The sequence below is a fragment of the Merops nubicus genome, unplaced genomic scaffold, assembly GCF_000691845.1.
Source record: "Merops nubicus isolate BGI_N331 unplaced genomic scaffold, ASM69184v1 scaffold5038, whole genome shotgun sequence".
NCBI classification, from domain to species: Eukaryota; Metazoa; Chordata; class Aves; order Coraciiformes; family Meropidae; genus Merops; species Merops nubicus.
This window is the reverse complement of record NW_008627650.1, coordinates 36,307-54,168: the sequence shown is the minus strand read 5'-3', so window position 1 is coordinate 54,168 and position 17,862 is coordinate 36,307. Positions and strand designations below refer to the sequence as shown.

Genomic DNA, 17,862 nt, shown 5'->3' with positions numbered 1-17,862 from the left:
CAGCACATCTGTGTGACTGCTAACTTGGATCTGCAGCTGGAAGGCTTGGCCACCACGACTGCATTGTTGAGCACCACTGGACAATGAAGGAGGGGGAGCAGAAGTCTGTTCATGCTCCTCTGACAAAATGAAAAGGTGTCCTATAATAGCTCACTTCTAATAAAATTATTCTGTAATGGGCTCCACATACCACTTCAGTCCTACAAAGAACCAAAATACAGCCAGAAGACACAAAATACACTCAAAAATCTCTGATTTCTGATGCAAGGGATTAAGCTAGTTCATAAAAACCCACTATCTTTGGTGGTTTGGCAGGAGATTTGGGTGCACACTTTCAGCCACCTTCCTCAAGACAAGAGCAACATTTCAGCGTGTCAGGCAGTTCCTCCCAACTCTCTTCTTCAAGGCTCAACTTTCAAGTGGCAAATCCAAACCAAGTCAACACTGTCACTGTAGAAAAGCCAAGCTCCTACCTGATTTGCATGTCCTGCCATCGTCTTCTAGCTGCACACCAGTGGGACAGGCACAGCTGTAGAAGGGGTCTTTTGGAGACAGCAGGCACAGATGGGAGCAGCCACCGTTGTTTTCTTCACATGGAGTGTGAACTTTAAGAAACCAAACAGATTTACTTCATTTTTCTAGAACCCCTAAAGCCCTCTTTTCTCCACAGGGAGGAAATTATAGATCCCAAATGACTGGCACAAGCATTTGTGCTAAAAGAAAGAGAAATCACAAAATTAAGTGTTTGATTCCCATTTCCCCAGCACCATACTTCCAGGGGCACCTGAACTGAGCTGCATGCAAAAGCTGGTTTGGGAAGAGCCAACAGCTCACTGCACTCTCACTATCTAGTTCTTCAACGTATCTGAAGGTGAGCACAGTGAAGAGCTTTGGACACCAATTACTCCGTGGGTGCCAGGTCTGCTAAGCAGCATGGAAACGAAAAAGAGGGCTGAGGGGCCAGTGGCTGGGGGGACAGACTGTCCTTCTTTCACAGACCACTTCCAGGAAAGACAGGGAAACATCACAATTTGTACAACTCCCATGTTGCAGTAGTATTGCATGCTGGAAATATCTTTTCCTACTGCAAAGCTTTCACAATAAGACACATATCCAAATCACCAGGAAGTCTAGAAGAGCAACAGGTAAAGTCAGCATTTTTTTTTTTAAATGTAAAAAAATAAAATAAAATAAAATTGAGGGTGGTGTGTGGGATGACACGTGACAGGACAGGGATGGACACACAACTGTACACACCTATTTCACCTACATGGGGAAAAAAATGGCAGCAAGAGACGAGACTGTAACCATAATTATGGAGAATATTGCTAGCTATTAAAAAAATTAAATATATACAGAGAGAGCAAGTTGTTGAAGATCTCTCCAAAATCATTCATAGCTTGAATAAGCATCTGAAGTGCTTTAATATAAAAAGCAAACTTTTTGGCTAATCTGGCTTCTGTTATTTCCACTGACAGTCAGAAAGATGAAAAAATGGAAGAGGAAGAAATCCTGATCTTAATTAAATCAATAGCATCTGAGCAACTTTCAGCATATACTATTTCCCTGTGGGCCATGTTTTTTTGGTGACTGCCCCAGAAATACCATGACCCAAGGCTGGGACACTCCCTCAGCTGAAAAGCAATGGCAAGAATTCAGCATAGACCAGCTCTTATCTGGAACTGTGAGATAAACCAGGGTGCTGCGCATACCTGACAGCCTCAGTGAAAACCTGCATGTGTTCCATCACCAAGATGACCTCCAAACTCCTTTTACTTACTTTCAAGCCTCTTTACTGACATCCTATAAACTTTACTGGAACAGCAAACGTTAACTTTGGCAAAGCAGACTTTACAGCTCACATAAATAAAGAAGCCAGTCCAAATGGCAAGTCCATCTCCTCTACACAAGAGATGACTCTTCCCATAGCTACTCAATGACACACAATTTCATACCATTGCTTTTAAGTCCCATTCACACAACCCTAAAAAATAACTAGACAAATCACCACAGGGAATCACATGCATATACAAGATATATACAGCCTCATTTAAATCTCAACTCTCCACACCTGCCCTCCTTTGAAGTATCATCATACACATAAAGAAAAACCAGAAGCACGTAGATGTTTATATAAAAGCTCAGAACTAAATCCCTTCCACACTCAAACGTTCATAAACTATTTGTTACATACTGAAGATCAACGCCATCAAGCTTGGACTGCAAAACCTGCACTTGTAAGTACAACGTGCATATTTTGTGGCAATTCTACTTATTAAAAAAAGTAGGAGTATTTTCTTCAGTTGTTTCTACAATAATGGCGTTAAAAAGACGCCCGGTGAGTCTTTATCATTCTCACTCAGATATTCCAAATCAAAACATGTCACTGAAGTACTGCACTGAATTTTGGATTTTTTTACCAACTGGGATGATGAATGAGCTCCCACCAATTCAAGCTGGAATTTTCAGAGAAAGGTACAGGATTGAGGTGCCTTTAGCAACAAATCCCCTGACAAGTGTTCAAACCCTGACAGCTTCACACCAACCACTAGTATGACTAAGGCTTTTCCTGACAGGTAAGTAGCAGTCATGCAAAAGTTTCATGGAGAAGTAAAACATACAGTAGGGCTGCCTGTCCGGACTGAGGACCTGGATGTCCATGGGGGAATACAGGGCAGACAGTATTTCCCTCCTCTTCTCTCCTGTCCTTTTGTTGCAGGCGTGGATGGAGCGTGTTTGCCAGTCCGTCCAGTACAGCGTGTCCCCCGACAGCGTCAGCGCGAAGGGGTGAGTGAGACTGCCCTCCACAACTTTTTGCCTAGATGAAAGAAAGAGGAAAGAGCAGGGGTTAAGAATGCATTGCTGCCACTCGTTACCACGCAGGAAAAAACCTGACTTTGCAAAAACTCCTCTAGGAATTGTGTTCTTTTAATAAATCCACTGGACCAAGAGATTCACCTTGCGACAGAAGGGACAATCAGGCTGAAAAATGTAAACTTGTCCCTTCACGGCAATAAGGACATAAATACACTGGGCTCCACAGGGACCCACCATGTGATTCAGCTCCATGCTGACCTCTGAAAGGCCACACCAAGGTCCCTTCACAGGGCTCTGCAAACACCCAAACACAATTGCCCTTTGGAGAAAACGCAGGTCCAGAGAGCGCTGCTCCAGCTAAAGCACCTCCTGTGCAATATAGGATACCCTTGCCCAGGACTTCTATTGTACTCAGCCCTTTCTTGTGGTAGGAGGAGTCTCTTTAAATTACCCTTCTTAACTTGGTCAGCTACAGAAACAAGTATTTTTCAGATTCTCTTTTTAAATGTAGAGCAATTTAAGGTTCAGGTATATTTTTGCTAAGATTAAATATTTGTAATTGATCTAAAATCAGAAACATTTCTATGTTTTTCAATGACCTCATTCAACCACACCTCTTCTGGGGATCCAAGTATTTTCACACTGGTTATTAGCCTACCTGAAAGCCACAAAACCCATGAAATTTCAACGTGTTTTCTAAACTCACAGGATCCCCGAATTTGTACATATTGCAGTAAAATTGTGTAATTTAGATACAGTCGTTTTAGAGCTATTTACTAAGTCAGTGAATACATTAATGAATTCTTCAGTCAAAACAACATGTAGTCAATTTTCACAAAAATTGTGCCTTTTATGTATGCACAAACACAGAGGCATACACCTGTCTTCCAAACCAACGTTCTGACACCACAAACCAGAATTCAAAATTTTTCATCCTACAACTTTGAGAAAGCTGAAGTCTTAGCATCATCCTGAAGGAGAGTGAGGAAAAAACCTTTCTTATGTCTCTATTCAAATCTGAATTTAAATTGTTTCCTTTGAAGAAATTAAAGAAAAAACAAAACCTAACATTTGGCAAGGAGTTTCACCTGGAGCAGCAGAGGTACCACTTGCATTTTCCAGGGCTGAGGGGGAATATAAAAGTCATCCCCAAAATTCTTCTTACGTATTCAGACATGGACAAGTTTAAAACAGACTGACACATGCAGACAAGTATTTGCACATACATGTGCGAAGCAGGTAATGTGGAAAAAAGACAACTCTTCTTCTCTCCATTCTAGAGATAGAATTGAAACAGCTCTAAAAGTTCTGTCATTCAAATTATCACTACTTCTCTCACCATAAAATACAATGAAATAAACACAAATACTGATTTCACTTTCTCTCTCACACGCTTGCTGTTGCTGCTTTACCAGTAACGATATCCTGGTATCGTAGCAGCTGTTTTCCGCTATATATTGCCCCTATTTCCATCATTCTTAGATATCAAGTCTCCTCTTCTCCTGTAATTACATCCTTTGAAACAGTTCCAGCCTGTGTGCTTGCAAACTGGAGCTTGCTGAGATGTAACAAGCAGCCTGCTCCAGGAACATGAACCCACCATGCAGAATGCAGCCTTTCTGTTTATCTGAATTCTGAGGCGATGCTGGGCGGGGAGGGGTAGAAGCATTTGACACACCAGAAGATTTCTCTAGTGACACGTCTGGGTGAAATTGATTTTGCTCTGTGTTTAAGGAACAGAAGCAACCTCCAAAGTTATTGTCTGGTTTGAACCATTATTGAAGTCTACCTTGACACCAGACTCTCAGTCACAAGCTCACAGACTTCTGCTTCAATATTTATCAGTGGAAGGGAAAAAAGAGTAAATGAAAATTTCCGTTTATAAGAGTTAAAATTAAAGTCAATATTCATGACAATTTATTAAGATTTTAACATTTTACGAAAGAAATTTTATCATATGGTGACAGTATAAAGCATACACAGGTAAATGACATAAGCTATATTATTGGACAATGCCTAAAAGCCCACATGCAGGTGAACACAGGATTTCCAGAATCCGTCCTGCATAGGAATATCTGGACCTCAAATGTGTATTTACACAGCTCAGCAGTTGAGTAAAATACGTAAAGTGTACACCACTGAGCATTTGTTTTTAAAGCAAAATACATTAATATTTCCTGAAACACAGGTTCAGTAGAAAACTGCTTGGCAGGTGTCAGATGTGCACTATGCATCAACAAATAATTTGGAAAGATTGCTGGAACTAATGTATCCAGAAGACTTGTTCCCTTTTAGGTGCTCTTTTGCTTCCCTGGAATGAACAGGTAAGTTTTACTTGCTGCTTACAACTAAGTTTTTATGCACATACAAGTAAAGCTGATACAATTTGTATGTGCATGATAACCACTGAATCAGCCTGGGAACCTGACCCTCCGCCACTCACCCCACACCAGAGACAGATATTCATGTTGTATTGTATAAAAATCTCTCTCAGATTCTGAATTTTGAGAGAGCACTTTCTTTCTGTCGCTGAACCTGTGCCCAGCCTCTGAGCGACCACTCCCCTCACAAAGACCTTTTCCCTGCCCTACACTTCTGACTGTCAGTCAAGTGTTTGTCACTTACTACGACACCACCATTACCTGGCTCCTACATAATGCTCTCCAAGAACTTAAAAGCATTTTATAAAGCACGTTTGTATTGTTGTTCTTCTTTTATGAATGTGAAAATCTGGCACAGAATGCACCTTGGTAAAAAAAACCCACAACTGAAAAACACCATGGAAGATGCACTGTTTTTTTGAGGGAGGCTTATTATTTTATTACATGCATAAAATAAAGCTCCTCCAGCTTTTTACCAAAGCAAAACTATTGCATAACACAGACATTTACAATGTTATGAAATCATGAAAATGGAAACGACATTTTAAACTACCCGAAGACCAAAGCCAGACTGGGAATACAGAGACTGGCTTCCTTGGCAGGACTTTTCACTGGCAGATGACACTCGCCCTCCAGGACCAACACAGGCTGCCCCCTGAGCCCCACGCAGAACTGAAGGTGCAATCTTAAATGCCTCAGTCTGCCCTGTCTGAAGGGTCACCTCTCTGTGTCTACAAGAGCCAAAACTCAGCAGCACACTTGGAGAGGAGCCACCAACCAAGCTTAGATACTGTGCCTTCTATCAGGCTTCAGGAAAATCTGCTTCCTGCTCACTCATAGTCTGAAATAAGCTCAATTTGGTTAAGTTATAGGGATGTCAAAAAGGACATCTTTGGATAGGGCCAAGGACAAGTGTGTCTCAACATATATTTTGTGTTCAAACAAACAAAAACAAGCAAACACAAACAAAACAAAACACCACAACACTAACAAACAGAACAGCAACAATGCTGCAGAATTCCAGTCACTAGTTAAATGTTAGATTGCATAGGGCCAAGGATGAGCATCTCTGTTTTCAAAACAAATATGAGCTTAAAAATGAAAAACCCTTCTGTCCAAGAAGGCCATAAACAGTCCATAGTGAAATACTAATACAGTCTTACTTTTAAAAGCAGTTTTATAGGATGTGAAGCTATTTTACTTTTTACAAGGCTATTAACAATTGCATTTAGAAGGAACAATGAGGTATTGACATTGTTCTAAACTGCTGAAAAAAAAGCCTTAATTCAAATTGAATGCAGGAGGGGTGAAATAACTTACACCATATTACTGACTAAAGGAATCTTACCTAAAGGAACCATCCAGATTTGCCCTATGAATGAAACTCAGTTTTGCATCAGCCCAGTACAGTTTCTGCTCATCAAGATCTATTGTGAGCCCATTTGGCCAATAAATATCCGAATCAACGATTATTTTTCGTGTGCTGCTGTCCATTCCTGCCCGTTCTATTCGAGGTGTTTCACCCCAGTCAGTCCAATACATGTATCTGAAAAAGAAAGCAGAGGTGCACACAGATTAAATCACAATATAGGCCGGTTAGCTTTAGGAACAGAAGGGATAAGAGCTCTTTTAAAAAGTCTATCTACACAGAGTAGTGTATCTGCACAAATGTATAACCCAAAAACTTTAACATACTTATTAACATAAATCAAACCACAGCTCCACAAGGTGCAAAAAAAGTTCTCCATGAAAGCATCTCTCTACATAATGTGTCACTGTTCTCTTTCAACACTGGGAAGCACCCGACTATCATAAGCATTTATAGCCAAGTATCATCCTTGTGTGACCAGTTATTACAAGTTAATACCCTAAATCGCATCCTGAAGTAACTCATCACCCACCCAAGCTGACAAAGACAACAGCTGAACTTCCTTTTGAAAGTCTGTACCCAGAAAAGAATAAAATCAAGTGCCTTGAAACGTGCCTCTGTCAACAAATAAACCATGAATCCATGCAGATTCAGAATTTTATATTAGGTTATACTTTTTATTATTTAGGTTATGTTAGGTTAAATTTTGGGGTGCTTTGTTTCCCCTCCTGTCCACATCCCAGTTTCCCTGTCACTCCACTTACAGATAATTTAAGCAGCCTGAACAGAGACATTAATAGGACTCACCAGATCAAAATGCGGCACACCACGCAACACCTGCATGAAAAGCTGAGACTGCAGTTCAGAGGGAAACTGTCTGATCAGAACACAGCATAGCACACCCAGCGTGACATGCCCAGGCTGCCAGCCCCTGCACAGCACCCTCAGGCCAGCCTGGGACACAGGGTGCCTCCCATGCCCCTGCAGCTGCCCACCCGGGCGAGCCCCAAACAGCAGCTCTGTGCTCTGCACCCGCCCCCAGGGGCTCCTCACGGGCCATGAGATCAGCAATGGCACTGGATGGGCACCAGCTGCGTAAGTGCACTGAGGAACCTCTGCTTGCTGGTCCTGCTACCACTGGAGCTCCAGACAAGCAAGGCAAAGCAGCATCTATTCAGCCCTGCAGAGCCCATGCTTGGCCAGGCTCTTCACAGCCGGGATTACTGCGCCAAGCAGGAGTGCCGGTCTGCCCGGCCCTCAGGAGGCTCTGCACAGGGCTCTGCACAGGGCTCTGCACAGGCTGGACCAACGAGCTGAAGTCAGCTGGATGAGGCTTCACAAGGCCAAGGGCTGGGTCCTGCACCTGGGTCACAACAACGCCAGGTAACGCTCCAGGATTGGAGATGAGTGGCTGGGAAAAGCCCCGCCTTCGTGAAGGGGAGCCGGCGTGTGCCCGGGTGGCCAAGCAGGCCACCAGCATCCTGGGTTCAGAGAACATGTAGACGTGGCCCTTCAGGACATGGTTTAGTGGTCCTGGTAGTATTGGGTTGATGGTTGGACTTGACGATCTTGGGGGTGTCTTCCAACCTTAATGACTCTATCATCCTATCCCAGACCCTCAGATTCCCTGAGGATGACAGCACTGGCTATGCAGCCATGCGAAGAATCACAAAGGAAGTAAACAAACATGCATGGTGAATACACAAAGAGGAAAAAAGCTTCATGGTTTCTTCTATGAAAGAAAATGCTGCCTGCTTTGGGAATGAAGCGGGACTACATCTGTAATTGCTGTCGTGTTTAGGAAACTCTAAAAGGGGAGATTGCTGCAGCATGAATTCCTGCTTCAGCACTACAGGAGCTCAGAAAAAAATGCTCCTGCGAAGTGTGGTAGCTCTGTAGCTGCTTCACATGTAGCTGGGGCCATCGTTTCAGCCAGAAGGGAACAGGCAGCTCTACAATTATCCCCTAACAAACCACCCAGGCTTAAAATGCTCCGATCTCCATGCCCATACTGCACCCTGACCCAGCTGTCCCTCCAGTTCCAGCCCAGTCACTGGACCTATTTAGACCATTCTGATCACAGCAGCATATGTAACTGTCAGCTGGGTTATCTCAGTGACAGATAAAAACAGATTAAAATCCAGACAGACAGAAATTACTCACTTGTATCACAGTACACATAAACCTGAGTGTGGGAAAGTAAAACTAGGAGTTTTCTAGCTGAAACAGTAAAGTTTCCATGTAGGCGAGTCACAGAGCCATAGAATCACTGTGATTGGAAAAGCCCTTCAAGATTACCGAGTCCAACCATTGACCCTGCTCTACCAAGTCCACCTCTAAGCCCCTTCCCCAAGCCCCACATCTACACGGCTTCCAACCCCCTCCAGGGATGCAGCCTCCACCCCCTCCCTGGGCAGCCTCTTCCAACGCCTGACAGCCCTTTCAGAGACAAAGGTCTTCCTAATGTCCAGGCTAAACCTCCCCTAGAGCAGCTTGAGGCCATTCCCTCATTTTCTATCACTAGTTACTTCTGAGAAGAGACCAATGCCTACTTCTCTACAAGGTCCTTTCAGGGAGCTGTAGAGTGTTTAGGTCCCACCTCAGCCTCCTGTTCTTCAGGCTAAATAGCCCCAGATCCTCAGCTGCTCCTCATAAGACATGTTCTCCAGGCCCTCCACCAGCTTAGTTTCTCTTCTCTGGACCCGCTCTGGCACCTCAAGGTCTTCCTTGTACTGAGGTGCCCAAAACTGACCCCAGTACTCAAGCTGTGGCCAGCCCAGTGCCAAGTACAGGGGGACACTCACCTCCCTGGTCCTGCTTGCCACTATATTTCTAATAGAAGCCAGGATGCCATTGACCTTCTTGGCCACCTGGGCACACTGCTAGCTCATATTCAGCCACTTGTCGATCAGCACGCCCAGGTGCCTATCCTCTGAGCAGCTTTCCAGCCACTCTGCCCCAAGCCTGCAGGCGTTGCACGAGTCCTCAGGTTTCTGAGATCGATCACCTCAGAGTGGCTGCAGTGGCCTCGTCCCCAGATGCCTTTTCCCAAAACACCCCAGCTCCAGCAGCCAGGACAGACTTACTGCTCCTGAAGAAGCAGCAGCAGTAGCTGAGCTGCCCCAGTTCACAGGACAACCTATGAATGTAAATTGTCCCTCATTTTGGTTTTCTTTAAGAAGTCAGGCTGTAATTTGTGGCAGCTCAAACTGTGTGAGGCAGCAGCTACTGACAAACAAGAGAAGCCAGAGAAAAGCAGATGTAGAAGAAATTGTCCATTGAACCATCTGGTGAATCGGGCTGTGAAGCAGATCCAGCCCAATTCTGCCTTCTGGCCAGGCCAAGGCAGATCATCGGGCTCACCTGCAATGGCTTGAAGGATTCACAGAATCACAGAATGCTTTGGTTGGAGGGGACCTCTAAAGGTCATTGAGTCCAACTCCCCTGCAGCAAGCAGGGACATCCTCAACTAGAGCAGGCTGCTCAGAGACCCTCAGCCTGGCCCCACAGGAGAGCTGCTCCAGCCCTCAAATCGTTTTTGTGGCCTCTTCTGGACCTGAGGTCCAGACATGGATCCAATGTGTCCCTGTCCCTTCTGTGCTGAGGGCTCCAAATCTGGACACAGGACACCTTCAAAGGACATCCTGTATCACTTCTACAGGAGTAAAGATGGACAAAAGATGGACTGCTGAATTAAGAAAAAAACAGCTATTCAAGGCGACTTTGGGCTGTATCACATGGCTATGAGAGTCCCAAATTTATATATTGAAATGTATAAATAAATGCAGACAGAAAAGGAGCTTGGACCAAAATCCAAAATGCCATTACAGTTACTCAAAAGCAAAACCAAAGGAGCAAATCTAGCTAAGTCAAATTAAACTTTAAAAGCAGGTTAAAATTAAAAGGATTAAAAAAAAAAAACCCACACCTCAACATTACCCTCAAGCAAAATCCCTCTCCTCAAGCCTCCCATTAAAATTGCAGGCTGCCCTGAAGCTAAATGCATTCAGATGAAGAAAAGGAAAACAAGAAGTCTGTAAGCCAAAGGGTTCCCATGACTTCTCTAGGATATTAAAGGAGCTCCAGCTCAAGAGCCTCCCCAGGCAAAACCCCAGTCCCTAATTTCAAGGGTGATGTGTGTTTATCCTCAGTCACACAGACTGCTGGACAGAAGTAGTACTTTCAACCACACATGAATTGGCCACAGAAAAATGACATCCCTGTTTTAACTCATGAACAGGTAGCAAGCTGAAATCCTCTCGATGCCCCTGTCACTCCAAGGTCTGAAATCACACAGCACTAGCAAAGTCACCGCATGGCACAGGAAGGTTAGTGGGATGAAGATGCCTTTAGACAACATTAGAACATTAGGCAGCACTCTTTCAAAGCACCTCTCCTAGCTGGACTTTTTTAACACAGCATAGATTCTTGTTACCTGTCACCACCTCACCCTGACTGTGGGATGTCTCTGCAGTCCCCTAAGTATCATAATATTGATCTCCCTGGTGAGCTTCTCAGATTACCCCAAGTCTCTGCAGTAATCAAGCACCTACTGCAGCGATGGGTTTCACTGCCCCCTCACAGGCTATGGAGGCTGTGACCCTTCCCAGGAGAGCTCGCCCAGCAATGGGATGGCAGAAGCAACCTCCTCTCCTCCTCCAGCAGGTTCCCCCGTTTCGGCAGGCATCTGCTGCTGACTTGCCATGACTGATAGGAAACATGGTTTGGGAATATCTGAACACTTCAGGGCCCAGATTTCAACCAGCACAACTGGGAATTTGGATATCACCGTAAGAAGAGATCACCTGTTCCTACAACAGGAGTGGGAGTCTTCTGGTCTTTGTAAGTCTCTTTAGAACCATGCTGTGGCCAAAGGGAGCGGTTCCTACCCTGGTTCCTACCCCTGGTGCTGGCATCAGCACCCTACAAGAAAAAAAAAAAACACCTCACCACCCAACTGCCTTTCAGTTACTGTAGCACATAACCAGTCTGACCGACAGTCCCACAGCAGTGGTGCTTAAACAGAAGGAACAAATAAAGGCAGTGGCCACAGAGCTGAAGCCCCTCTGAGCCCTCCTCAGTAAAAGAGGCATTGTTCTCCATCTGTCCCTGAATAAGTCACTCACAGGTTAGGGCCTTGGGCTCCACAACTACCTAGGGCAGTCCTCTTCATCCTCCTTCTTCCACCAGTAACATCTAGGCCACTCTGAATTTTTTTTTGGTCAACACAAGGCACAACACAGCATTGGACATCAGGCTCCAAAAGGCCATAAAATGTCATGTTTTAAAACGCATGCCTGTGGGGGATCTTTAAGAATGCACAAAAAGTCAAACTTTCCTTTTTTTTACCCTCCTCTAATTTGAGTGAGAAAGGTAGTTCAAATTAAGTGCAGTGTCCTGCCTGAGACACTCTATACCGAGATTCATCTGAAGACAAATTTTTGAGGCAAGTTCTAAATCCTAGTAAAAAAAATTCCACAGTTATTATGGAAAGAATGACCCAGACTTAGCAACAGCAGCACTGCAACCTTAACTGGCACAGTATCACCAAAAGAGAAAAATCTGGGAGGGTGAAGCTTCCTTGACAGCCAAAGGCTTTAGATTTACCCTTGAAATAGCCCATGGATCTGTTTCAGAAAATGAGTCTTCTGCCAAAACTACTGAAATGTACTCTTGTTAGCCAGGTTAATCAGAGAAAAACATAAAGGAAAAACAATGTAGAAATGAGTTTTTTTATTTATTAAACAATGTCCAGTAGTAGCCATTATGTCTTACACTTTGCATCTTCCAAATGCCCCCAGGTCACAGGATAAATTCTTAGACAAACAGCAGATATTTCTGGTTGGGGCTCTATGGCCTGGAGGAGAACATGGCAAGAAGCTCGAAGTGGCTTCTCAGAGGGGAAAAAAGAACAGAAAAACCCAGCCTGCACACTATAACAGTTTATATGTGAGGAACTGATTTAAATCCATCTGATTTAAATTAACCTTAATTAACAGAGTTTAAACCTGTTAAGACTACCTAATTCAGCAGCCTGGAGTGGTAACTGACACATTATTTCTGCAGAAGAATACAGAAAAGGATTTTTTTTTTTAAGATATACTCAATATTTCACATTTCTTACTGACCTCAACAAAACCCAAGCCCTTTGAAACTCTTCAAAACCAGGCAGACATCAGTGTTTCTGGGACAGTCAACAGTTCAAGATTTATTTTTTTCTTCCCCAGATAAAATCTTTTTTGCTGGTGTCCAGAACATTAACAATCCCTATTGTTTTCATTTCACTATTAAAGAAGTGGACATTTAGCCCAGATAAGGTTTCAGCAAAATTCAGCAGACTTCGTAAAGAATCTCGGTCCTGTACAGCCTGCACTACTGAATCCTCCCTGTTTGGGAAGCCTGTTAAAATGTTATACACTGAATAAACAGCCTAATGCACAGACTTGGGTAGCTTTGGGTTGGGTAGATTTTGTTGTTGGTGGTGGTGTTTTTAAATGTAAATTACACAGTTTTAAATATCCTTGGGGCAGGGCACACTGCAACAACTGTAAGGAGCTAAAACTATTAAAACCGGTATTCAGTATCTTAGTACACATTAGACTGAGCTTGGGTTTATGACTGAGATTTGGCATCCCAGGAGATTTTTATCCCACCTGGACTGCAACGGGTCAATAAAAGTGGAGCAGTACTGAGGCTATAAAAGAAAATGAAAACAATTCCTAAAGAGCTAATTAAAAACAAAGCCATTGTGAGCAAAATTCACTGCTAAGCAACTATCACAAATTAATACTCTTAAAAAATCCTGAACCAAACAGCACTAGAACAAAAAGTAGCCCTGGGACAAACTCTTGGGTCACTTTGTTCATTTCTTCAGAGCTGCTCAAGTGTCTTCTCCCTTACTGGGTTTTAACCTTCAACTCCAGACTTTCAAGGCAAAAAGGAGGGGGGGGCAGGGGAAAGAAGAGATTAACATCTAACAGTAACTTTCGCAACAATTGCCCCAAATCTGTCCCTAAACTGAACTGCAGAGAGTTCATGAAACTCAGTTATTACTCTGTTAGGAAGCACAGTAGCTGCAAGCTTCCCTATCAAGCTTTCTAGACAGAATTGCAATTAAACAAAAGCAGTTCAACTGCAGTCAGCAAGTCACTGGGGTTTAGCACATACTTAATTACCGCACTGAGTCAGGGCTTAAATGGTCCTTTGGCACCATCAGAATAATGGGACTAAAAGCCACCTTGCAAAAATAAACAGATTTAAAGTTGGTAAACTGCACCCCAGCAGTCCCTTTTATTTTTTTGCCTGCTAGACTCATTTTAAAATTCCAGGTGCAGGAGGGAAAACAGGATGGAGATCGTGTTTCCCCTCGGTTTTAAAGCCGCAGGTCACTTCTTATTTCCTGGTGCCTCACCTCTCTTCTCATCATTTTTGCAAAGATCAGGAATCACGGCCATGCCCTCCAAGAGCTGGAAGGTACCACAGACACAATCAAAAGCGGCCAGCACTGCCCAAATGTTTTTTCCACCTCCTGAAATGCAGCGCGGTTGCCAAGCCTTACATAACCTGCTTACACAAAAAGGGCCAGTTGTACAGATGCTGCAAACCAGCACAAACTTCTCCAATTTCAACAATGTTCTCTAACTTACACAAGCCCAGGGCACAAACCAGGAGTTCACAGGAAATTGCTGTGAAGTTTAGATTTCTGCACATTTAAAACTTACTTCCCACATCTCCCCTTTAAAGCTACAAAAACTCAGCTGCAAAGTTAAGTAACATCAATTGTTTGCAGAAGGGAAAAGAGCAGCTATCTTGCACAGCATCAAGCTGCAAATTAGATACTCAGATTACTACGTTGTTTTTTTTTTTTCTCTTTTCAAGCACTGAACTTTGAGATCTGCATGCTCTTGACAAAAAACATTACATCAAACACAAATATATGCCACAGCAGGTAACCATCACAACTAATCACAACGCATTCAAAGACAAGCATTTAAAGCAAAGCAAACAAAGCCCCCAAGAGCCACCCTTCTCCACTAGTTTTCCTACAATGTCTTTTACTCTGACACGTTTATTCTTTTAAAACATATACATTACATATATAGAGGATACAATTTGGAAACTGAGAAGAAAGAGGGAAAACATAATTGTCTGTCAACTGATGGATGGTGAAATATTATTGCAGTGAAGTGCCTGGAAGGAAAGAGCTCATCATCCCCTGGCTCACCCATATGAAAGGAGTAAGACACCCTCACTATTTCCAAAGGTGTTCGATACAGCCTCAACAGCATGTTAAAAAGTCAGGGCACACAACACCACAAAGCTGAAGAATTCCTGGAGAGAGGGACTCGAGAAGATTTCCAAACATGTGAAGGCAGAGAAGCAGGGCAGCAGTAAGAAGACACTTGCAACACTACTCAGGAGGGTTAGGAAGAGCATCTTCAACTTGGAATGCAATATTACTGCAAATACTTTGAGAAAGGGAAGGATTTCCTGGGGGAAAAAAAGCAGTTGCACATGATATGTGTGTTATGCACTTTCCCCTCTAAAAGAATGTCCAGCATATTCATATGCAAAACTCTACAGAAAACAGAAAAATATCTGTAAGAAGATAAAACGATGCCTCTAGCTGCTCCTCATGGTCACTAGATAAGGTGCAGGAGGCCTCAGCAGGGCTGAGCAGAGGGGATGGCTCCTCTCCCCCCATCTGCTGGCACTGCTAATCAAGCCCAGCACACTGTTGGCTTTCTCTGCAGCAGGGGCACACTGCTGGTTCATGCTCAGTTCATTGACCCCCAGTCCTCTTCTTTCCAAAAATATTATTTATTTTAGGAAAGGGAATAATAGTCCAAATCTCACTACATTCAGCCCATTTTAAGACACTGCAGCAACACAAAATTCAGGGGATACCTCTATCAAGAGATGCAGAATAAACTCTTGAACTCCCTCTCCATCCGCTGGTGAGATGCCTCCTACCCTCTGCTGCTTATAGCCAGATCCAGTCACGGCTTAACCTCTGATTTAACTACCCCTACCTCAAGTTAAGCCTAGGTTTCCTCCTCTCTCCGTAAGGACCACAGGATTAAAGCATGTCAGGACAGTCCAAGAGATTTTGACCGTACATTGTAGTGACTTAATGGAGGACATGGGCCCGGCCAACACACTGAAGAGTAACTGGACTGCACAAGCAAGGTGTTGGTTCCTCCCTTACCCACACATCTCACAACTGCCCTGAAGCATTTCACTCCCACCTAAATTCTGTGATTCCGCTCAAGCCAATGTGTTTTATCTGTCTCCATGTGCTGATGCAGTTTAAGTCAATGGCTGGGAAAACACTGCACTCAAACGACAGCCAATAATTTGTCAAGGCATGCCATCTAAGCATGTTCAACAGCACAATGACCATTTTAAACACTGTTTAACAAACAAACTCCTGTTTAAGTCCCCATTCAACAGGCTATGCAGAAAACATCTTATTTCAGCTTATACAACTGCTTAGTTTTACATAAAAAATTAGAAATGTGTTTTGAATTCAACCAAAGCCACCCATGGCTTTTCCACGGCAGACAGAACGGTGCAGTTCAGCCAAACCAGCGTGTCACATACGCCGTCATTTCCACACTGCCTCTGTGCAGCTATAAGCTGCACCCATCAAGCCCTCTAATCCAAGAAAATCCCAGCTTCCACCATCTCTTCAGTCCCAGAACCAAAGCTAACACTCCTGACTTCACCTGAGAAACTAATGCAACACAGACTGGCATTGAGACAACCAGAGCCACCATGCCGTTCACAGTCCCAGCATCATTTTGGTCGGAAAAGCCCTTCAAGATTACCGAGTCCAACCATTGACCCTGCTCTACCAAGTCCACCCCTAAGCCCTATCCCCAAGCCCCACATCTACACGGCTTTCAAACCCCTGCAGGGAGCGAGACCCCCCCCCCGCCCTGGGCAGCCTCTTCCAACGCCTGACAGCCCTTTCAGAGACAAAGGTCTTCTTAACAGGTTCCTTCTGTTCTCTTAAGACACGGTGTAGAAATTAAAAAGGTAAGGCTGCCATGATTCCCAAACTACTTAAGAAGACTAAATGTGCACAGGGCAAAGAAGCCTCAGTCTCCAGGACTCAGGGTATGAGGAAGCACAGAACAGTGCTAACAGGGAGTGAGCGCAGTGGGGTTATTAAGGAAGTCTACACATTTCCACCTCTTTCCTATGCAATTCCAGCTTCGGCGGGGGAGGTAAATCACTTTTTTCTGCCATCTCTGAACAGGCAGCTCTGCTTTCAGATGAAGCAAATGGCATTTGAACAAAAATTTACATCCTTCAGTCATATCTATGAGCCAGAAAAGGCAGAAATAAGCAAGAGAGAGGGATGAAACATTTATGGAAAGGCTGTCAGCATCAAGGTCATTCATCTGAAAATTAGAGTAAATAACACTCCCCGGAAGAACTTCAAGTTTCTCATGCATGAGGCTATTTGCAGCTATTTGGCAACACAACATATCAAAAGCTTTCCAACTCTCAGAAATTATGGCTATACCAAGATGCTGAATACAACTCGGAACCAATTTTTTTACGGAGTACTTTTCTCACATTCTAAGAGGACAACTGTGCTACTGATACATTCATCCTCACTGCATTATTTCAAATAATTAACCAAAAACTTCAAAACAATTTTATAGTTGTAATTAATTACTGAATAGACACATACGGGATATAAACTAATCTCTAGCTTTCAAGCCAGCAATAATGATGTTTCAGTCAAAAGTGGAGCATCTTCTGCATTTTAACTGAATAGCCACAAGTGAAACTAAGAGTTGCTAACAAGCATCATCTTTACCCACACCATGTTTGATGGTTTTCTTCTCCAGTATTTGCAACAGTCATGAATTTTTAGTCGATATTCCCCTGTCTCTCAGCTGTTCCAAAGGAGGAAAGATCTGATGATAACACTGTTAAAAACTTTTCACCATTCAGTCATTTAAATCAAAACTATCCAAAGCCTCAGCCTACTGCAGCTCACGCAGACCAGGCGTCAGCATACAATGATTTCCACACAGAAAGCAAACCCTCTCAACCTAGGCACACAACATACTGTCGTGTGGCACCAAAGTCCTGGTGGGTCAGCAGCAAACACCACTGCAGGTTTATTTAAGTGCTGCTATGACTGCAGTTGTGAGCTGTGCCAGAGCAGCTACAGGTCTGCTTCATGGGTTTGCTGTGAGACAGGAAACGCTGGATCAACAACTAGGCACGCCCGAGGCTCTTAATTTTAGACTCTGAACCGAGAGTTTTCTGATC

General features: G+C 43.6%; 1 protein-coding gene across 1 annotated transcript in view; it reads right to left on the bottom strand.

Annotated features, from left to right (window-relative positions):
- The window catches only part of LOC103778772 (low-density lipoprotein receptor-related protein 5), a gene marked incomplete at its 3' end in the record, with an annotated part of 77,426 nt that overhangs the window by 51,495 nt on the left and 8,069 nt on the right, over nucleotides 1-17,862 (bottom strand). Inside the window, exons 3-5 of the mRNA XM_008946384.1 lie at nucleotides 6,547-6,744; nucleotides 2,622-2,818; nucleotides 474-605 (exon numbers count right to left, since the gene is read on the bottom strand). Coding sequence (XP_008944632.1) covers nucleotides 474-605; nucleotides 2,622-2,818; nucleotides 6,547-6,740 — 523 coding nt within the window. The remainder of the gene's footprint in view (nucleotides 1-473; nucleotides 606-2,621; nucleotides 2,819-6,546; nucleotides 6,745-17,862) is intronic.